At 29.3% G+C, this 23601-nt stretch overlaps 1 protein-coding gene and 2 long non-coding RNA genes across 7 annotated transcripts; all 3 read right to left on the bottom strand.

Annotated features, from left to right (window-relative positions):
- Positions 1 to 889: 889 nt before the first annotated feature.
- LOC145938585 (uncharacterized) lies at positions 890 to 8754 on the bottom strand. The gene is made up of 6 exons (XR_014425724.1): positions 8653 to 8754; positions 3553 to 3696; positions 2897 to 3114; positions 2351 to 2454; positions 1991 to 2087; positions 890 to 1392 (listed from the first exon to the last, which is right to left on the bottom strand). It is a non-coding gene; the product is annotated as an uncharacterized LOC145938585 (long non-coding RNA).
- Positions 8755 to 9048: 294 nt separating this feature from the next.
- On the bottom strand, positions 9049 to 14859 carry LOC145938021 (cytochrome P450 4C1-like). Of its 4 annotated transcripts, XM_083041339.1 has the most exons (13): positions 14716 to 14859; positions 13941 to 14165; positions 13486 to 13595; positions 13126 to 13216; positions 12334 to 12519; positions 11996 to 12089; positions 11810 to 11912; positions 11517 to 11622; positions 11156 to 11262; positions 11020 to 11088; positions 10579 to 10747; positions 10205 to 10384; positions 9052 to 10144 (listed from the first exon to the last, which is right to left on the bottom strand). In XM_083041339.1, exons 2-13 carry the CDS (start codon positions 14092 to 14094, stop codon positions 9978 to 9980), a joined length of 1536 nt encoding a protein of 511 aa, XP_082897465.1. In that variant the 5' UTR covers positions 14095 to 14165; positions 14716 to 14859; the 3' UTR covers positions 9052 to 9977. The 4 variants fall into 4 exon arrangements, with proteins under 4 accessions (XP_082897462.1, XP_082897463.1, XP_082897464.1 ...); XM_083041336.1 differs by having other exon boundaries at positions 9049 to 10384; XM_083041337.1 differs by having other exon boundaries at positions 9049 to 10384; positions 13941 to 14157; positions 14716 to 14841.
- Positions 14860 to 16141: 1282 nt separating this feature from the next.
- Positions 16142 to 18333, bottom strand: LOC145938023 (uncharacterized). 2 transcript variants are annotated; one of them, XR_014425669.1, is made up of 5 exons: positions 18133 to 18333; positions 17645 to 17748; positions 17285 to 17381; positions 16501 to 16686; positions 16142 to 16195 (listed from the first exon to the last, which is right to left on the bottom strand). It is a non-coding gene; the product is annotated as an uncharacterized LOC145938023 (long non-coding RNA). The 2 variants fall into 2 exon arrangements; XR_014425668.1 differs by lacking the exon at positions 16142 to 16195 and having other exon boundaries at positions 16203 to 16686.
- Positions 18334 to 23601: the final 5268 nt, after the last annotated feature.

Below are 23601 nucleotides of genomic sequence, written 5' to 3'. Positions count from 1 at the left end.
AAGCAGTGGTATCAACGCAGAGTACTGTATCAAGTGATTTATTAAAAGAAGAAGACATTATACTCACAATGTACATAACACAAGTGTGACCTTAATAATATGTGACCAAACCTTTCTATTTCGATGAGTTATAATGTTGTAAAAGTCAATTGTTTTAAAGAGCACCTTAAGAAAATAAATAAAAAAATATACACTTATTTTGACCTAGATAACATATTCAAAATCCATCAAAATTGGAAGGTAAAATTTTTGTTCTTTTTCTTTCGTTAGAAAAAACCTCATCTCTCTCTTTCTTTAATAGATTGTAGACTTTAATTGATAAAACACATGAGAGTTCGATGATGGATGAAAAACGATAATAAAATCTCGATTTGTATAGCTTTTATCCGACAGAGAGATAGATTAAGTCAATTGACAAGGTCAATTGACTATCATCTAATACTTGTTCATCATCTGAAACTGATTTCAGTCAGACTAAAGTTCAATTAGTTAGTTTCATTAATCATTATCTTATTCTTGTAATGTAATAACAGCAGAATATTAGAATAGCATAGCATACATAGATGATGGTTTGTTAAATATTAGTTTTGCACTTTTATATATCAATTAATCTTAAACAGGCTAGACGATTAGTTTATGCCATTAAAAAAATTAACAGTAATGTGATAATAACACAAAGAATTGTCAAGCAAATTGTCAAAGACTTATTGCGCACGATAATATTGCTAAAGTGTTTATTTTATTGTTTAAATCTCGAGAAAGACTTTACGTTTTGCAAAAATAATATTAATGCTTTTGAAAATTGCGTTTATTAGAAAAATAATACAAGTTATATAAAATTTTATTCTTTTGACTAACATGTTTTTTAAACATTCTTCTTCTTCTTTAACTTCTTCTATTTCTGCAATACATAAACTGCTTACACTTATGTGGTATTTGTGTTAGTTTCAAATGGCTGATTGCTGATTGGTACGAATTTTACACGAATCGGATGAGACGGATAAATTATTATATCTGCCTTTACACTTTATATATCTTATACGAACCGAAATATTATACTTCTTATACGAACATTAGTATCAATCATATTGTTAAAAATTATATGTGTGTGATGTTTATATGCGAATAAATTATTTTTCTTTTCGTTTTAAACTATTGTGATTTAGAATTAAATCATTGTACATAATAGGACAATAAGAATCTTACCGCATATCGCGTTTAGCGTATGTTTACTAATAAATGGTACCAATTCTTTTACAACTGTGCCTCCTTTGTTCTTCAAAGATTTTGTCATACAATCAACCTCCTTGATCAAGACATCAACTAACTGATTTAATATATTGAAATGGAATGCAGATGTTAATAACTTTCGCCGCTTTTGTCACTTAGTACCTAAAATAAAAACAAGAAATAGTGTGATATATGTATGTCTATATAATACAATTGATATATTATATAAGACATTTTTATGTTTAAGTGTCCGATCCTCAAAAAATATTAATTACGTCTTTCATTTATTTTTATATCACAAAATTCTTTCATAAACCTTTAAATCTTTTTTTCTTGACATTTTTACGATAAAATGAGTTACAAAAATCATTTTGAATGTAATTACATATTTTCTAATTAAAACTTTATAAATTGACATAAATAGACATAAATTCAAAATAAAAAGTCTGTTATGTGACGGTATTTGCTTTAGTAGAAAATCTTCTTTAATTGAAACAACTGTTACTTCTATCTAGTTGAGAATACATATTGCATCATCGCGAGATTATTTTTCAATATAATCGGGCTTGCAACTTTTATTAAATTTATAAGTTAACAAAGAAGTTGTAAAAGTTCACCATTTAAAATAATACTCAAATTTAATTATGTAAGATTATATTTGATTTTCTATATAGAGACAGGCCGATTTATAACAGGTTGTAATAGTAAAATAAAATAATAGTAAAATAGATATGCTTATACCTTAACGTCATTACGTTACCTGTACTGGTGAGAAGACCTCTGTTTAACCAAGGATGGAACATATCATATAAACGGCTTTTCTCGATGTGTTTGGTGCTACTTATTGTTAGTATTGTCTGAAATCACCGAAAATAATGTTAAGATAAAAACGTCAACATATTATAACACACTTTATCTCTCAGATACATAGACACAGATATTTATTAATCGTATCTCAAATTATTATATAATCTTAATTGAATGTTGCTGATAATCTCTCTTTTCATATTTTTAGGAAACATTTTTTACCAACAAAAACTCTTTTTATAAAACAAGAATGCAAAATTCCTAAATCTAGATAAATCGTAATGTTTACAGAGAAGTGAATTTCATTTTTTACCTCTAAATCATCTGAATGACGAATAGATACAACGGGAAGAAATAAACCCCAGATTTTACAAATATATTCATTAGTCAATTTACATAACTGGTTCCATAGATACTCTGAAAAACATATTATAAATATAATTACGGTAATTTGTTTAAAAATTTACATATCATTATTTTCAATGCGTATCTATACACTATGTGTACTTTTATTTATATGTACCCTTTTTTAGATCCGTTGAAAACAAACTAATTAAGAAAATGGAAGAATATTATTGCAAAGAAAAATGCTGATAAAAGCGTGAATAATTATTTTATCAGTAATCAACATGCAATAATATTGATAGATGTTTGTTCAAAAATAGAATTTATGAATTACACTTTTGTTTATATATGTATGCGTATATGACGGGTTGTATATTCACACACACACACACACACACACACACACACACACACACACACACACACACACACACACACACACACACACACACACACACACACACACACACACACACATACATTAATGTAAATAGATAATAAACTTTGTACTTACCTGGTGAAGCACGTAAGTGCAATAAATAGCCAATAATCGGATAGCCTGATGGCCCCGGTATAAGATTAATGAGTCGCTCGTTTCTTCCATGATGCAAGTAATACTAATACACCAAAAAATTAAAAATGAATAATAACAATATAGTGATAAACATTTTTTGACGTGATGCCTTCTTTCACCGTTTTATTGAGTTCAATCTTCTGCTTGTTTCTCTGGTTCTTCATACGGATCATACGTGTAAAAAAAAAAATATTTGCTTTATGACAAACTGACAGTTGTTTTGATGCCCTAAATTAAATGTATTAATCGTAAACATGAATAATCATTGAAATGCATTAATCGTATACTTTTTATAGTTTTAATAACTATAAAATAACTTTAAAGAATTATAAAAAGATATGATGAATTTATACATTGCAATAAGAAAAAATTGCGTAATAAAGTTGTAAATTAAATAAGGAAATTTTTGCTTGATTTTGAGATATTACTGTTTCTTTATTTCTACTAAATGTAAGATAAAATTTGAAATAGGATTACAAAATTCGTACAATTATTAATATCAATGATTAATAATGTATTTTAAACATAGATATTATTAATTATTGTTTTATAATAGAATCTTATAAAATGTTTTTTATATAAATACTGGCGATTACCTGATTACAGAGTTTCTGACAATTAAATAAATTTTTTAAATCAATTAAGACACCACATCAATGTTTGAAATGTAATCACAATTCTCGTCAGATCATAAATACACGTGCCAGTATAACAAATCTCCGCGAAATGACAATGAAAATCTGAAACAATATATATAATCATTTTACAGTTCAAAAGGATAAAGTCAAAGTTCCATCTTAAGAGGAAGAGTATAATATCATTTTAATTCAAAAGATTAGATAACATTATTTTTTTGAGAAATAAAAATGATTAATCATTTGAACATATTTGAACTCGAGATTTTAAGTATTGATTAAAATGAAATTCGAGTAAAATAACGATTGTTTTTAAAATTATTCTTTCTCAGAATCTCGAAATATCGACATCGATATTATTGATGCATAGCAAGAAAAAATTTTAGTTCTGTTGATAAATTTTCATTAGAAAAATGCATATATGTGATCGAAAATTCTAACGCTTCGTCGCAATTCGAAAGGTTCAGTAGATATATACAATTTAAAGATCCGAATTAGACAATTTAGTCACTTTATCGCTACGAATTATTTTTTAAGTTTTAATATTTTTAAGTTTACAAACGATGCATGTTGTTACTCTAGAATTATATTTTAATTGTAATAAACGCAGTTATATTATTCGCAATTATATCAGATCGGGATTTTCAATTCTAGAGAGATTTATCTATTTATATTCACAAGTAACATGTGTGACACAAGTATTATTATCTTTTATTTTGATAAGTTTAATCGATAAAAATCGATTTTTTTATCTGTTTCACCGTTTAAGATGAGAATAATAAAAAGGCACATATCTCTTATTTTGATCCATAATAATCTATTAGATCTATAATCTAATATTTAAAGCTGATCAATCGGAGAGAGACGCTTATGTCACTTTCTCTTTGTTGAAAAGCTTCATATCTCTCTTTCTATATCGACAATATCATCATTTGACAATTTCGGTGTAACAATAGTAGAAAATCGGAGTAGAGAGCGTGTAAGGTTTGATTAGATTTGATGATAAAAATTGTAATTACTTGCTAATTATAAGTTTTAAATAGACTCTTATATAATCATTAATCTATTGTAATATAATCTTGACGATTAACTCATGTGTGTCTGTGAAAAATATTTACAATGCAATCCATCCATCCATAATAAAGAAGGAGATGTAGACCTAAGAAGTGCGCGTTTTAAAGTCCATATGAATCGCATGTATTGTTGACATGTACTCTGCCCATAATAAAATTACGATATATAAAATGCGTATAATTTCTTATTGTTTTTGATTGGCATTAACGATTTTATGTTAATAATTAAGTGATTGCACGACGAAAAGACTAACCGTAGTGAGAAATTGTTGATCGTACTATTTAATCTATCTAAATTATTACTTTGCGCATAATAAAATTACGATTTATAAAGTTCGTATAACTTTTTATTGTTTTTGATTGGCATTAATTATATAAATATTCAAATAGAACTAACATCGTAAAAATTAACTTAATACATAATTAAGCAAGAGTCAAATTCTTAAAGAAAATGCATTTGATGTCTTTCAAATAAGTAATTAGAACGATTAAACTTATCACACATCTAATTTAATTAAATTATATAGATATTCAAATGGGACCAATATCGTAAAAATGAAATTATTACATAATGAAGAAATAGTCAAATTTTTAATGAGAATGCATTCAGTGTCTTTCAAATAAGAAATTAAAATGATTAAACTTATAACACATAAAATTTAATTAAATTATATAAACATTCAAATGAGACCAATATCGTAAAAATGAATTAATGACATAATAAAAAACTGTCAAATTTATAATGAGAATGCATTCAGTGTCTTTCTAAGAAGTGATTAAAATGATTAAACTTATCACACATTTAATTTAATTAAATTATATAAATATTCAGATGGGACCAAAATAGAAAAAATGAATTTATTACATAATATAAAAACTGTTAAATTCATAATGAGAATGCACTTAGTGCCTTTCAAATAAATAATTAAAATGATTAAACTTATCACACATATATAAAAGAATAATTTTAGATCGTTTTAAAATATTGAAAATTTAAATTTTAAAGCCGCAGACCCCATACGGCGCACAATTATATTACGCAAATTATACCAAAAAGTTAGTAGGCTGTTATGCTAATGGTACCATCTTAATGTGAAGACAATGTACTGTTGTAATATATAAAAGAATAATTTTTGGCTCGTATTATAATATTGAAAATTAAAATATTTTAACAACGGATTCTATACGGCGCGAATTCAATTTACGTATATTAGATTACAATAGTAGTACGCTGTTATGCTGATGGTACCATCTTAATGTGAAGACAATGTACTGTTGAAATATATAAAAGAATAATTTTTGGCTCGTATTTAAATATTGAAAATTTAATTTTTAAAGCCGCTGAGCCCATACGGCGCGGAAACATTTTACGTGCATTAGATTAAAATAGTAGTACGCTGTTATGCTGATGGTACCACCTTAATGTGAAGACAATGTACTGTTGAACTATATAAAAGAATAATTTTTGACTCGTATTAAAAAATTGAAAATTAATATTTTATAGCCGCTGACCCCATACGGCGCGGATTCATTTTACGTGCATTAGATTAAAAAAGTAGTACGCAGTTATGCTGATGGTACCATCTTAATGTGAAGACAATGTACTGTTGAAATATATATTAGAATAATTTTTGGCTCGTTTTAAAATATTGAAAATTTAAATTTTAAAGCCGCTGACCCCATACGGCGCGGATTCATTTTACGTACATTAGATTAAAAAAGTAGTACGCTGTTATGCTGATGGTACCATCTTAATGTGAAGACAATGTACTGTTGAAATATATATGAGAATAATTTTTGGCTCGTTTTAAAATATTGAAAATTAAAATATTTTAACCGAGGATTCTATACGGCGCGGATTCATTTTACGTACATTAGATTAAAAAAGTAGTACGCTGTTATGCTGATGGTACCATCTTAATATGAAGACAATGTACTGTTGAAATATATAAAAGAATAATTTTTGGCTTGTATTAAAATATTGAAAATTAAAATATTTTAACCGCGGATTCTATACGGCGCGGATTTATTTTACGTATATTAGATTAAAAAAGTAGTACGCTGTTATGCTGATGGTACCATCTTAATGTGAAGATAATGTACTGTTGAAATATATAAGAGAATAATTTTTGGCTCGTTTTAAAATATTGAAAATTTAAATTTTAAAGCCGCTGACCCCATACGGCGCGGATTCATCTTACGTACATTAGATTAAAAAAGTAGTACGCTGTTATGCTGATGGTACCATCTTAATGTGAAGACATTGTACTGTTGAAATATATAAAAGAATAATTTTTGGCTCGTTTTAAAATATTGAAAATTAAAATATTTTAACCGCGGATTCTATACGGCGCGGATTCATTTTACGTACATTAGATTAAAAAAGTAGTACGCTGTTATGCTGATGGTACCATCTTAATGTGAAGACAATGTACTGTTGAAATATATATGAGAATAATTTTTGGCTCGTTTTAAAATATTGAGAATTAAAATAATTTAACCGCGGATTCTATACGGCGCGGATTCATTTTACGTATATTAGATTAAAAAAGTAGTATGCTGTTATGCTGATGGTACCATCTTAATGTGAAGACAATGTACTGTTGAAATATGTAAAAGAATAATTTTTGACTCGTATTAAAATATTGAAAATTAAAATTTTAAAACCGCTGACCCCATACGGCGCGGATTCATTTTACGTGTATTAGATTAAAAAAGTAGTACGCTGTTATGCTGAAGGTACCATCTTAATGTGAAGACAATGTACTGTTGAAATATATATGAGAATAATTTTTGGCTCGTTTTAAAATATTGAGAATTAAAATATTTTAACCGCGGATTCTATACGGCGCGGATTCATTTTACGTACATTAGATTAGAAAAGTAGTACGCTGTTATGCTGATGGTACCATCCTAATGTGAAAACAATGTGCTGTTGAAATATATCAAAGAATAATTTTTGGCTCGATTAAAAATATTGAAAATTTTAATTTTAAAGCTGCTGACCCCATACGGCGCGGATTCATTTTACGTACATTAGATTAAAAAAGTAGTACGCTGGTATGCTGATGGTACCATCTTAATGTGAAGACAATGTACTGTTGAAATGTATAAAAGAATAATTTTTGGCTCGTTTTAAAGTATTAAAAATTAAAATTTTTAAGCCGCGGATCCCATACGGCGCACAATTATATTACATATATAATACCAAAGAGTTTGTAAGCTGTTATGCTGATGGTACCATCATAATGTGAAGACATTGTACTGTTGAAATATATTGTTGAGGAAAGCCATATCACAGCTTTCTAGTTATCAAACTTCGCGGTTGTCAGATGCGCACTCCTTTCTATGTAACCAAGGCGTATCGTAAAGCGCATGTGACGCTTGCGCGCGCCGCTTTTCTGTCTCCTCTCTGCACGTCGTTGTTGCATACAAACTTTTTTTGTATCCCTTATAGTTTATATCAAAAGTCTATAATAAAGTTTGCCTATTATAAAGAATAGACGACGTCTCGATTCTTTTACACAACAATCATAATAAAAAAAAACATGGAATTGCGTAATGAAGCTGCGTAATAAAGTTGTGTATTAAATATAAAGATATAGAGTTGCTTTATAATAAATTGGAGGAATTTTATTTATTAAACATTTAAAAACTATGTCATATATATAAAGAATTATTTTAAAAGTTATTATTTGATTTTTTTATCAAAATTATTATGCTTTTATATTTAGTATTTTTATATAATCTACATATTATCGCTATTAAAAGTTTCTCTCTTTGCTCTTGTTATTTTAGTTTAACATTTCCGTAAATCAATATATATACATATACATTTAATAAGATTATAACAAAGTTAACAACTTGTGATTTGAAAAATATTATGTAAAAATTGCGGGCTTAAATTAATTATCATATTATTAACTATTGTTCACATTTTACAATAGTTTCTTATAGAATATTATTTTATGCAAATATTCTCGATTACCTGATAGACTTCCTGATACAAAGATTAGCTAAAACACTGCACAAATGTTTAAAATGGAATTGCAAATCTTGTCAAGCAGATATATACATGCCAGCACAAGAAATCTCCGCGAACTAACAATGCAAGGGGCATTTGAGGCTTATACTTGTAACTCTTCTTCAGGTCAAAAGTATATTGATAATCAGAGTTGCATATCTTAAGAGGCAAAACAATATCATTTGTATTGAAGATGAGAAATAATATTATTTTTAACTAAAGAAGTAAGCATGATTGTATGATTATTTGAAAAGGTGATTAAGATTTATAATATTAATTTAAAATAGCGATTATTTTCGTTTAAAATTATTATTTTTATTTAAGATAAAATATTTTACATTTTTACAAAATATTCTAACGTTTTATCATATTCTAACGTTTTATCAAATCGAAAGGTTCAATATAAATAAAATGACGTTCAAAGATACATATTGAGTAGTTCAGTGACTTATCGCTCCGAATTATTCTTACAAAAGTCCGCGACGATACATTCATTGCTATTTTTGAATTCTATATATTTTAATTCATTGTTTCTATTTTAATTGTAATAAACGCAATTAATCTTCTCGGATCAGATGGTTTATTCCAAGTAAGACCATATTTAAGAAAGATTATAGATATAAGATTATAGATATATTCATAAGAAACATGACACAAGTAAGATCGCCTTTGATTTGAATAAACTATGATGTTGTAAATATCGATTTTTTTTAAGGAAGCTATTTCACCGTAACAGAATAAATAAAAAAAAATACACTTCTCTAATTTTGACTTAGGTAACATCCATTTAAGCTTATCAAAATCGGAAACTTTTACTGTTTCTTCATTAGAAAATGGCATTAAACCTTGCAAGATATATATGGTAATTAAAAGGAATTAAAATTGACAATAAGAACTTACGTAGTATAAAATGCAAATTTCATACACAATGTTTTTATCTTTTCATTGCATCGTTGAACAAGACACGGAGAAACAGAGAAACGTATATTTGATTAGCTTTACTCATCATTAAATTAACTTCAGTTTTTAGTTTTTATTGCAATTGTAGATAACAATAGAAGATCTTCATGCACAATGAATTAGATATACAAGGATCTCTATCTCTCTGATTTATAATACACACTATATGTGCATATTTTCACGATTAAATATAATATTTACATATATAATATGTATTTCGTTGAACGTATAAAAATATATAATTTTTTTGTTTCATATTTTCATTTTTAAAACATTTTTTAACACATTTCTTACATTAATGTAATATCGGTATTATTTGTTTCAAATGACTATTTGCATCTGATTGGAACGAATTTTACACGAACCGGGTGAGAAGGACGAATTATTAGATCGGCCTTAAGCTGAACATCGTTTATATGATCAACTGGCTCCAAGTAAAAATTGTGCACCAAAGGAGCTATCATAGCTTTCAATTCCAGCAAACCGAATCGTTGACCTACAATTCCAAATGTATCAAAATTTATTGATACGAGAAATAAAATCGCATGTAATTCACCTATGCAGTTCCTCGGTCCTGCGCTGAATGGTAGATAGGAATAAGGATGACGATTCTGAATTTTTTCCGGCAAAAATCTATCCGGATCAAATACATCTGGATTTGGCCAAAAATTGGGATCTCTGTGAGTTCCATAGATATGAAGATGTAGAATCGTTCCAGCAGGCACGACATATGACTCTGAAAAGAATATTATAAAATTAGTTACGATTTACAAAAATAAGAGTTTTTTGAGAATTAAAATGGACATAATATTGTATGCTTAAAATGTTAAAGCAATTAAACTTTATTTTCAACTTATTTTACATTTAATAATACACTTCGTGTAATGTGACATGTTTGAAGATATAAGAAGGAAAAAAGTAATTAATTACGTAATTTTACGTCTTCCGCAGTTACTCGTGATATGAAAAACACGCTCGGATACAAACGTAGCGCTTCCTTCAAACATCTTTCTAAATATTGTAAGTTTTGCAACGATTTCATGGTAAGTTTGCCTTCATTCTCTTGCATCACAGAATCGACTTCAACCCTCACACGTTCCTGTGCCATAATAATTAAAATTTATTCCTCAATATTCTAGTATTTATATGCAGAATAGAAATAAATAAAAAATCTTAATAGATCAAAATTAATTTTTTTTAATTTTTATTTTAGAGACGTTTTAATTTTTTTTTTTTTTGTCGCTATATTTATATCAATATTGCGATATATAGAAAGAAAATATACAAGGAAAGCTTAATGTCTGTACTGCTTCTTTTAATAAAAATTGTAATAAAAATAATACATCGCTATATATAAAGAGTAAAAAGTACCTGGATATCTTTATGTGCAGCTAATAATAATAAAGCAAAGGTAATACCCATTGCTGTAGTGTCATGTCCCTGCAAATAAAGTATTATAAGCTTAGATAATGTGTACAAAAAATTGTAAAAAGATTATAGATAGTACCTCAAACACAAAGGTATCGACTTCCTCTCTGATGTCCAAATCGGACATAAAATTCTGCCGAGATGCCTCCAATAGGAGATCCAACATCGCTAGTCGCTTTTTTTTAACTATAAAAATAAAAAAGAAAATCTTATTTTTGCGTCAATCTCATTTTTGCATGTTATATTTATTATTATATATTACATCGTTCTTGTTTAAAATTCAAAATCTGTTATAAATATTAATAAATTAATTTTATACAGACATATTTTGTATTATTACATGTGATTATGTGTTTAATGTAAATACTGCAAGCATAATTGATAATAATAAATTGCACACACTCAAATTTAAATTAAAATTTCTCGATTCTTATACGTACTTCCAAATACTTCTGCATCATCTATCTCCGTTTCTTTGTCATTTTCTAAGTTTGTCAAGTATCGGCCATTGGTGCTTTCGTGATAATGTCTTCTTTCAGCAATAATCTACATTATATATTATTAAATTTTATAAAATTAACTATTACATTTTTTAAATAATGTGGTATTAAATAATAAGAGCACATTGTCTTTTATCGTAAATATTAATAATATAATGTTATTAATATTTAATCGCGTAATCTTGTGGAACGAAGATTAAGAAATTTAATCTTCAGTAATATGATTAACGTACTTTTTCCGTAAATCCATGCAATATTTTCAAAATCTTTTTTTGCTTTCTTGCTTGTGGCGTCAATGCGAATAACAATTTGTTATGGAGCAAAGGTCTCAGTATTCTAAATCGTAATTCAATAAGGATACATAATTCTGATAATTATATGTGTGTATGTTAATATATATTTTATATTCGTTGAACTACCTATAAATTATTATTTCGATTATCTGATGCACCGCATCTCGATACTGTTGCTGAAATTCACCGAGTTCTTGCAGAGAGATGCCCATGGAAGTTTCTACAAAACATTCTTTATATGTGTACAAGCTCGAATATTCAGTCGCGAAAATTATTACAACTGAATATTTTTTTGTATATAATAAATCGAACATTATATATCTTATACGAACATTAGTATCAATGATATAGTTAAAAATTATATGTGTGTGATGTTCATATGCGAATAAATTCTTTTTCTCTTTTAAACTATTATAATTAAAAATGAGAAATCATCGTACATAATATTACAATAAGAATCTTACCGCATATCGCGTTTAGCGTATGTTCACTAATAAATGGTACCAAATCTTTTACAACTGTTCCTCCTTCATTCTTCAAAGATTTTGTCATACAATCACCCTCCTTGATCAAGACATCAACAAACTGATTTAATATATTGAAATGGAATGCAGATGTCAATAATTTTCGCCGCGTTTGCCATTTAGTGCCTTAAATAAAAATAAGAAATAGTGCGATATATATATATATATGTATGTATATATAATTCAATTGATATATTATATAAGACGTTTTAATGTTTAACTGTCCAATCTTCAAAAAATATTAATTACGTCTTTCATTTATTTTTATATCACAAAATTCTTTCATAAACCTTTAAATCTTTTTTTCTTGACATTTTTACGATAAAATGAGTTACAAAAATCATTTTGAATGTAATTACATATTTTCTAATTAAAACTTTATAAATTGACATAAATAGACATAAATTCAAAATAAAAAGTCTGTTATGTGACGGTGTTTGCTTTAGTAGAAAATCTTCTTTAATTGAAACAACTGTTACTTCTAACTAGTTGAGAATACATATAGCATCATCGCGAGATTATTCTTCAAAATAATCGGGTTTGCAATTTTTTTTCAAATTTATAAGTTAGCGAAGAGGTTGTAAAAGTTCACCGTTTAAAATAATACTCAAATCTAATTATGTAAGATTATATTTGATATTTTATAGGGACTGGCCGATTTATAACAGGTTGTAATAGTAAAATAAGATAATAATAAAGTAGATACGCTTATCCCTAACGTCATTACGTTACCTGTACTTGTGAGAAGACCTCTGTTCAACCAGGGATGTAAACTATCATATACACGGCTTTTCTCGATGTATTTGGTGCTACTTAGTATTGTCTGAAATCACCGAAAATAATATTAAGATAAAAAGCGTCAACATATTATTATAACACACTCAATCGCTCAGATATACAGATACAGATATTTATTAATCGTATTTAAAATTATTATATCATTTAATTGAATGTTTCTGATATTCTTTCTTTTCATATTTTTAAGAAACATTTTTTGCCAACCAACAAAAATCGTTTTATAAAACAAGAATGCAAAATGTCAAAATCTAGATAAATCGTAATGTTTACAGAAAATTGAATTCCATTTTTTACCTCTAAATCATCTGGATGACGAATAGATACAGCGGGGAGGAAAAAACCCCAGATTTTAATAATTGGATAATATTCATTAGTTAGTTTACATAATAGGTTCCATAGGTACTCTGAAAAACATATTATAAATGTAGATATAGATATTTTTGTGATTTTGAATTAAATTTCATCATTATTTTTAATGCGTATCTTTACACTATATGTACTTTTACTTATATGTATCGTTTTTTTAGATCCGTTGAAAACAAACTAATTATGATAATGGAAGAATATTATTACAAAGAAAAATGTTGATAAGCCTGAATAATTATTCTATATGTAAACAGCATGCAATAATATTGATAGATATTTGTTCAAAAACAGAATTTATGAATTTGACTTTTGTTTATATATGTATGCGTATATGATGGCTTGTATGTTCATTAATGTAAATAGATTATAAATTTTGTACTTACCTGGTGAACCATATGCGTGCAATGCATAGCCAACTATCGGATAGCCTGATGGTCCCGGTATAAGATTAATGAGTCGACCGTTTCTTCCATGATGGACGTAAAAATTATACAGCAATAAAATAAAAATGGATAATAACAATATTGTGATAAACATTGTTTTCTTGACGTAATATCCTTGACGGTATAATTAAGTTCAATCTTCTTCAGGTTCCTGTTTCTTTGATTCTTGGGTTAAAAATTATTGTCACGAATAAATAATATTAAATCAAATTCAAAAATATTAACTCAAAAGTAAAATTCAAGATATTATTGTTGTTAATCGAGTTCATAATAGAAGTGTAAGTTTTGTAATAAATAATATTATAAATAAATATTATTTTATTATAATATTATTTATCACAAAACTTAAACTTCCCTTTTATATTTAAATATCAAATATGAACTCGATTAACCATATAAACTAAACGATCATTGAAATGAGTTAATGGTATATTTTCTTTATAATTAATAACTTTAAAGAACTATGAAAAAAATATGATGAATTTGTTTATTTGTAATGGAAAAACGTTATTCACATAATAAAGTAGTTATGAATTAAATTAAAACATATTTTAATGGATTATCATCTTTAATTATTTCCTTATTTATTATATAAAATAAAATTTCAAGTTTAGATTTGCAAAATTATGATATTATTAACTATTATTCAGATTTTATAATAGATTCTTATAAAATGTTATTTTTTCGGGAGTATTTGTATAAAATGACATTTTACCTGATAAAATTACTGATACGTAATCAGTTAAAACGCACCACTCAATATGTTTAAAATAGAATTGCAAATCTCGTCAAGCAGATATACACATGTCTGCATAACAAATCTTCGCGAACTAACGATGCAAGTCTGAGACTTACATTTATAATCCTTCTTCAAGTCAAGAGCATATTGATAATTAAAGTATCATATCTAAAGAGGCAAAATAAATCTATTGAAGTCAAACAATATTATATTTATCTAAGAAGAAAAGAATTATTGAGTTAAATTATTTGAAAATGTGACTCGATTTAAAGTATTTATTTAAAACAGCGGTTTTTTCGTTTAAAAATATTGTTTTTCAAAATCAAGATATTAACATCAATATTAACGATGAAGAAAAAAAAAATTTTACATTTTTCACAAATTTTCACCAAAAAATATATATATTTTTCGATATATCGTGATTGAACATTTTAAAGCTTTGTCAAAATTCGAAAGGTTCAGTAGATAAAGGACGATCCAGAGATGTTCATTTATTGTTATGAATTATCCTTAGAAAGATCGAACGTCGCTAATTGCTACTCTTGAATTTTATTTTAATTATAATAAACATAATTATTTTTCTCGTATCAAGTGATTTATTAAAAGAAGAAGACATTATACTCACAATGTACATAACACAAGTGTGACCTTAATAATATGTGACCAAACCTTTCTATTTCGATGAGTTATAATGTTGTAAAAGTCAATTGTTTTAAAGAGCACCTTAAGAAAATAAATAAAAAAATATACACTTATTTTGACCTAGATAACATATTCAAAATCCATCAAAATTGGAAGGTAAAATTTTTGTTCTTTTTCTTTCGTTAGAAAAAACCTCATCTCTCTCTTTCTTTAATAGATTGTAGACTTTAATTGATAAAACACATGAGAGTTCGATGATGGATGAAAAACGATAATAAAATCTCGATTTGTATAGCTTTTATCCGACAGAGAGATAGATTAAGTCAATTGACAAGGTCAATTGACTATCATCTAATACTTGTTCATCATCTGAAACTGATTTCAGTCAGACTAAAGTTCAATTAGTTAGTTTCATTAATCATTATCTTATTCTTGTAATGTAATAACAGCAGAATATTAGAATAGAGCATACATAGATGATGGTTTGTTAAATATTAGTTTTGCACTTTTATATATCAATTAATCTTAAACAGGCTAGACGATTAGTTTATGCCATTAAAAAAATTAACAGTAATGTGATAATAACACAAAGAATTGTCAAGCAAATTGTCAAAGACTTATTGCGCACGATAATATTGCTAAAGTGTTTATTTTATTGTTTAAATCTCGAGAAAGACTTTACGTTTTGCAAAAATAATATTAATGCTTTTGAAAATTGCGTTTATTAGAAAAATAATACAAGTTATATAAAATTTTATTCTTTTGACTAACATGTTTTTTAAACATTCTTCTTCTTCTTTAACTTCTTCTATTTCTGCAATACATAAACTGCTTACACTTATGTGGTATTTGTGTTAGTTTCAAATGGCTGATTGCTGATTGGTACGAATTTTACACGAATCGGATGAGACGGATAAATTATTATATCTGCCTTTACACTTTATATATCTTATACGAACCGAAATATTATACTTCTTATACGAACATTAGTATCAATCATATTGTTAAAAATTATATGTGTGTGATGTTTATATGCGAATAAATTATTTTTCTTTTCGTTTTAAACTATTGTGATTTAGAATTAAATCATTGTACATAATAGGACAATAAGAATCTTACCGCATATCGCGTTTAGCGTATGTTTACTAATAAATGGTACCAATTCTTTTACAACTGTGCCTCCTTTGTTCTTCAAAGATTTTGTCATACAATCAACCTCCTTGATCAAGACATCAACTAACTGATTTAATATATTGAAATGGAATGCAGATGTTAATAACTTTCGCCGCTTTTGTCACTTAGTACCTAAAATAAAAACAAGAAATAGTGTGATATATGTATGTCTATATAATACAATTGATATATTATATAAGACATTTTTATGTTTAAGTGTCCGATCCTCAAAAAATATTAATTACGTCTTTCATTTATTTTTATATCACAAAATTCTTTCATAAACCTTTAAATCTTTTTTTCTTGACATTTTTACGATAAAATGAGTTACAAAAATCATTTTGAATGTAATTACATATTTTCTAATTAAAACTTTATAAATTGACATAAATAGACATAAATTCAAAATAAAAAGTCTGTTATGTGACGGTATTTGCTTTAGTAGAAAATCTTCTTTAATTGAAACAACTGTTACTTCTATCTAGTTGAGAATACATATTGCATCATCGCGAGATTATTTTTCAATATAATCGGGCTTGCAACTTTTATTAAATTTATAAGTTAACAAAGAAGTTGTAAAAGTTCACCATTTAAAATAATACTCAAATTTAATTATGTAAGATTATATTTGATTTTCTATATAGAGACAGGCCGATTTATAACAGGTTGTAATAGTAAAATAAAATAATAGTAAAATAGATATGCTTATACCTTAACGTCATTACGTTACCTGTACTGGTGAGAAGACCTCTGTTTAACCAAGGATGGAACATATCATATAAACGGCTTTTCTCGATGTGTTTGGTGCTACTTATTGTTAGTATTGTCTGAAATCACCGAAAATAATGTTAAGATAAAAACGTCAACATATTATAACACACTTTATCTCTCAGATACATAGACACAGATATTTATTAATCGTATCTCAAATTATTATATAATCTTAATTGAATGTTGCTGATAATCTCTCTTTTCATATTTTTAGGAAACATTTTTTACCAACAAAAACTCTTTTTATAAAACAAGAATGCAAAATTCCTAAATCTAGATAAATCGTAATGTTTACAGAGAAGTGAATTTCATTTTTTACCTCTAAATCATCTGAATGACGAATAGATACAACGGGAAGAAATAAACCCCAGATTTTACAAATATATTCATTAGTCAATTTACATAACTGGTTCCATAGATACTCTGAAAAACATATTATAAATATAATTACGGTAATTTGTTTAAAAATTTACATATCATTATTTTCAATGCGTATCTATACACTATGTGTACTTTTATTTATATGTACCCTTTTTTAGATCCGTTGAAAACAAACTAATTAAGAAAATGGAAGAATATTATTGCAAAGAAAAATGCTGATAAAAGCGTGAATAATTATTTTATCAGTAATCAACATGCAATAATATTGATAGATGTTTGTTCAAAAATAGAATTTATGAATTACACTTTTGTTTATATATGTATGCGTATATGACGGGTTGTATATTCACACACACACACACACACACACACACACACACACACACACACACATTAATGTAAATAGATAATAAACTTTGTACTTACCTGGTGAAGCACGTAAGTGCAATAAATAGCCAATAATCGGATAGCCTGATGGCCTCGGTATAAGATTAATGAGTCGCTCGTTCTTCCATGATGCAAGTAATACTAATACACCAAAAAATTAAAAATGAATAATAACAATATAGTGATAAACATTTTTTGACGTGATGTCTTCTTTCACTGTTTTATTGAGTTCAATCTTCTGCTTGTTTCTCTGGTTCTTCATACGGATCATACGTGTAAAAAAATTAATAATATTTGCTTTATGACAAACTGAAAGTTGTTTTGTTGCCCTAAATTAAATGTATTAATCATAGACATGAATAATCATTGAAATGCATTAATCGTATATTTTTTATAGTTATAATAACTATAAAATAACTTTTAAGAATTATAAAAAGATATGATGAATTTATAAATTGCAATAAGAAAAAATTGCGTAATAAAGTTGTAAATTAAATAAGGAATTTTTTATTTAATTTTTAGATATTATTGTTTCTTTATTTCTACTAAATGTAAGATAAAATTTGAAATAGGATTACAAAATTCGTACAATTATTAATATCAATGATTAATAATGTATTTTAAACATAGATATTATTAATTATTGTTTTATAATAGAATCTTATAAAATGTTTTTATACAAATACTGGCGATTACCTGATTACAAAGTTTCTGACAATTAAATAAATTTTCTAAATCAATTAAGACACCACATCAATGTTTGAAATGTAATCACAATTCTCGTCAGATCATAAATACACGTGCCAGTATAACAAATCTCCGCGAAATGACAATGAAAATCAGAAACAATATATATAATCATTTTACAGTTCAAAAGGATAAAGTCAAAGTTCCATCTTAAGAGGAAGAGTATAATATCATTTTAATTCAAAAGATTAGATAACATTATTTTTTTGAGAAATAAAAATGATTAATCATTTGAACATATTTGAACTCGAGATTTTAAAGTATTGATTAAAATGAAATTCGAGTAAAATAACGATTGTTTTTAAAATTATTCTTTCTCAGAATCTCGAAATATCGACATCGATATTGTTGTGCCTCTCAGGGTACAACGGGATTTGTAGGATACTTTGAGGGGTCCGTTCGTCTTAGGAGTTAGGACTCCGAGTGTCGAGGGTGGTGAAAAGAACACTTTGGTCACAAGAGAAGAGTTTATTCCAACTCACGTGTACAATTCTTTGGTATGTCGAATCGCAGCGCGTCCTCACAATAGATTAGATGTAATTACTTGTCGTCCTCGGTTCGGAATACGGCCCCGAGGAGTTAATCAGGCGCGCTTATATTACCCGAAAGTAGGTTTTGTTTTTCGGTTAATGTGTCGCCTGTATGCAATCGGTTTTGCATCGTCTGCGTTTTACGATCTCGAATGTGTCGCGATGTCTTAACGCGTGTATGCAATCGGTTGCGTTTTTGATTTCGAGGCGCGCGCTATATCTTTTGAAATGCTGATTCTGCGTTCTCTTTTGTGGGTTTTTAGGTCGTGGTTGGGTCATAGTGTTTACGGTTACAACACCCTTCCCCCGCGGAAAAAAGAAAACGGATCGAGTTTTCCTTTTCCCTATTCTTCACGTGGTGGGTTTTGTCTTCTATTTCTTCGGTACAATATTATGGCTATTGTGCTTATAATAAGAATGGCTGTGCCACCTGATATTGGATATATAACTTGTTTTTTTAAAAACGGATTGACGCTGACGTTGTCTAGATCTTCTGTTAGATCTTGTAGTCTCGAGCTTAAATCCTTTAGTTCGGTAGGGTTCTGAATTATTTTCTTTAACTGTATTGTTTTCAGGTTTGCTGGTATTTCGATTTTTAACCTTGAGATATTATATTCTGGTAAGTACGCTTGGAGATATGTGCCGTCTATGGTTCCCGAAGTTTTTACAATCATGTCGGCTGTTACTAATTTACAAGTGTTGCCTAGTGTAATTCGTCCTGTCCCCGCGATGGTTGTCCTATATTCTTCATGGTGTTGGCAGTTTATGGTTATCGGCTGCTCGGTAAGTGTGGAGTACAACCATGAGTGCTGGTTAGTCAGCTCAATCCATATGGTATGATTGGAACGTATATATCGTATGTCGCATAACTTTTGCCCCGGGGGGGTGTGTGTGTATGCTTGAATTTCGCAGATCGCATTGTCGTTTATGTGATAGATGGGCCTATTTTGTTCGCATATATAGTGATTGTCTACGTTAATACATTTTTCTAAATTACTTTGCGTTATTGTTAGATAGTTTTGATTTTCGTTATCAATGGCTACTATCGGTTGGTTTATTTCTGCGAAGGTAAATAAATTCCCGTGGCTATAACTCGGTAGGGGGATAGCCTTCACTATGTTATATCTAGGATGCGAAATTAGTGGGAAGCGCAAAATAGTGTGTACGTAAGGGTTATTAAAATATGCGCTAACGGTTACGAATTTTTCAATCGTGAGCCAATTGTCTTCGGAGATTCCGAAGGGGAAGAATAGTCCTTGGGGCACTTGTGACGTGGCTTCCTTGAGACTTTCTATGATTTGATCTAACGGAATTAACCTCGGATGTATCCTTCCTGTTTTTACTGCCATTAAGTGTTCGATGACGTCTTCCGCGTCTCTCATCAAATCCGTTATTATGGCATTAACTATGGAGAAGTATTCGTGTATTTCTTCTCGTTGTACTTGATTTGCCATCTGTTTTTGGATTTTGGTGGTAAAATTGAGTAGTAGTTGTTCGTTGTATTGGGTTGTTTTTTCCAGATTATCGATGTGGGCAATTGTTGTGTTTAAAATTTTTACTTGATTTTTCATCGTGTGATGCAGTGTTTGCTCTTGATTTTGTAAGAGGAGTAGTTGTTCCTTGATGACCTTGTCGTCATTGGCATCCATGGTTCCGAAGAGTGTTTTTGCTAGTGTCCCGATCCCGTCGAGTAGTCCTCTTCGTTTGTTTGTCGGTGTCCTGTATATGGTGTTTACTCGTTTTAAGAGGTGTGTTAATTTATCATTCTCCGTTTCGATAATCGTTTTTTGGATTTGGAAGCTTTCTTTATTTTGTATCTTGTGTAGAAGGTGTCCGTGATCAATATAATTTTGTAAATCGTGGAATCTTTTATTTAAGGTTCCTAGGTCTATATTAATTATTAACTTCCAGGTGGATTCTACATGATGTAGATAACCGATTTTTTCGAAGTATATCCCTGGCTCTCGATTAAATTGTTCTACCTCGTATTCCTCTTCTAGGTCCTTTCTTGCGGTAGTAGGCTGCATCTTCCATGTCATTAGCGCTCTGGAATGGAAATAGATGTGCCGAAATTTTTCTTTCTTAATGTTCTATGAACGCTTTTAAACGGTTCGCATGTGTATTTATTATCTTTCGTCCTACTTTAATATTATAATTGACATCGGAGATTTTGTCGATGATTGTGTACGGTCCGGTCCATAATGCATCGAGTTTTTTGGATCGGCCCCTGCGGACGGTTTCGTTGTGTAATAGTACTTTTTCTCCTACCTTGAACGTGGTATTCTTCGATTTTTTGTCGTAGTTATCCTTTGCTTTCACCTTTTCGTTTTTTAAGTGTTCCTTTGCGATTTGCTGGGCGGCGCGTAATTTTTCTTTCAATTCTTGAGCGTAGTCATCGTATGTATATGTCGGCTTCGGGGGTTGCGATAATGCCGTAGGTAGGGTTGCTTGATGCCCGTAAAGTAGTTCGAACGGCGTGAACCCCGTGGCTGTATGCGGTGTGGTGTTATATGCAAACATTGCGTATGATGTCCATTCATCCCAGTCTGTTTGTTCAACATTAATGTAGTGGCGAAGGTATTCTGCTAAGGTACGGTGTGATCGTTCCAAGGCTCCGTTGCTTTCTGGATGGTATGCAGTTGTCTGAATTTTCTCAATTTTTAGTAATTTACAGACGTCCTTGAACATTTCGCTAAGGAAGTTTGTACCCTGGTCGGTTAAGACCTTTTCTGGGATACCATGTTCGAAGATAATTTTTGTTACGAATTCCCTTGCAATTGTTGCGGCTTCTTGATTAGTTATCGGAATCGCTTTACTAAATTTAGTTAGATTATCTTGGAAGGTATGTACATATTTATTCCCATTACCAGAGATCGTTAGGAGTCCTACGATGTCTAAAGCGCATTTTTCGAATGGTTTGCTTGCGGTATCTGTTATTACCAGCGGTGCTTTGTTTTTTCGCGAAAGTTTATTTTTTTGACAGAGTTCACATCTTGCTACATAGTTTTCTACGTCCTTAGTCAGTCCTTTCCAGTTGTGTAGTAACCGGATTCTGTTAATGGTGCGTTCGGTCCCTTGATGTCCTCCTAGGGGTGCGTCGTGATACTCATATAGTATGCGGCGTTTCTCCTCTTCCGTGTATTTCCGCTCTGTTTTTGTGTCATTAATTTCTTCTTTATCGATTTTATTAATTTCTTCTTCATCGATTTTATTAATTTCACCTACGTGTCGGCTGAGTGCATCGGCGTTTTTATTAGCTTTGCCTGCCTTGTGTACAATCTCGTAATCGTATTCTTCAAGTTTTAATCGCCAACGCATCAATCGCGATCCAGGATCCGTTACATTAAATAACCATACTAATGGTTTGTGATCGGTGATAATTTTGAATTTCGTACCATACAGGTAAGGCCTGAAATGTTTTACTGCCCATACTATGGCTAGTAGTTCCTTTTCAGTAGTATTATAGTTATGTTCCGCCCGCGACAAAATTCTGCTTGCGTAAGCAATCGGGCGGTCTTGTCCTACCGGGCCTTGCGACAGTATGGCTCCGATGGCGTAATCGGAGGCATCCGTTGTTACGAGGAATTCCTGGTCGAATTCCGGATATTTTAGTATGGGTGCGGTAGTTAATTTATTTTTTAACGTGTCAAATGCGTTTTGCTGTTCGCTGTTCCACTCAAATTTTTCTTCCTTTTTTGTTAATTTTGTCAAGGGTTTAGCAATTTTTGAGAAATTTTCTATAAATTTTCTATAGTAACCTGCTAACCCTATGAACGCTTGTATTTCCTTAGCTTTGGTGGGAGTGGGGAATTTTTGTACGGCGTTTATTTTGGAAGGATCAGGCATGATCCCCTTTTCTGTAACGATGTGCCCTAAATATATTACTTCCTTTCTAAGGAACTCGCATTTGTCTGGTTGGAGTTTTAAGTTGTGTTTACGTAATCTGTAGAGAACCTCGGCGAGTCGCATGTGGTGGTCCTCTAGGCTGTTACCGTATATTACTATATCGTCCAAGTATACGAGACATTTGATCCCTTGTAGTCCCGTCAGCACGGAGTTCATTAACCGTTGGAATGTAGCTGGCGCGTTCGTTAACCCGAATGGCATTCGATTGAACTCGTAATGTCCATACGGTGTGGAAAATGCAGTCTTGCATTTATCGGGCTCGGCCATGGGTATCTGATGGTAGCCCGACGCTAGATCCAAGGTGGTGAAGTACTTTGCATTTCCC

Source organism: Prenolepis imparis, unplaced genomic scaffold (genome assembly GCF_030444845.1).
Source record: "Prenolepis imparis isolate NDT839.2.m4 unplaced genomic scaffold, iyPreImpa1.0 SCAF_7, whole genome shotgun sequence".
In the NCBI taxonomy this organism is placed as follows: domain Eukaryota; kingdom Metazoa; phylum Arthropoda; class Insecta; order Hymenoptera; family Formicidae; genus Prenolepis; species Prenolepis imparis.
This window is presented reverse-complemented; position numbering and strand designations above follow the sequence as displayed.

Coding starts and splice junctions, on each gene's coding strand:
- LOC145938021 (XM_083041336.1), bottom strand. CDS start 14,094: ATGTTTATCACAATATTGTTATTATCCATTTTTATTTTATTGCTGTAT. Junction 11,913..11,995: donor ATCGAAATAATAATTTATAG/GTAGTTCAACGA, acceptor ATTACGATTTAG/AATACTGAGACCTTTGCTCC. Junction 11,623..11,809: donor TGCATGGATTTACGGAAAAA/GTACGTTAATCA, acceptor TATATAATGTAG/ATTATTGCTGAAAGAAGACA.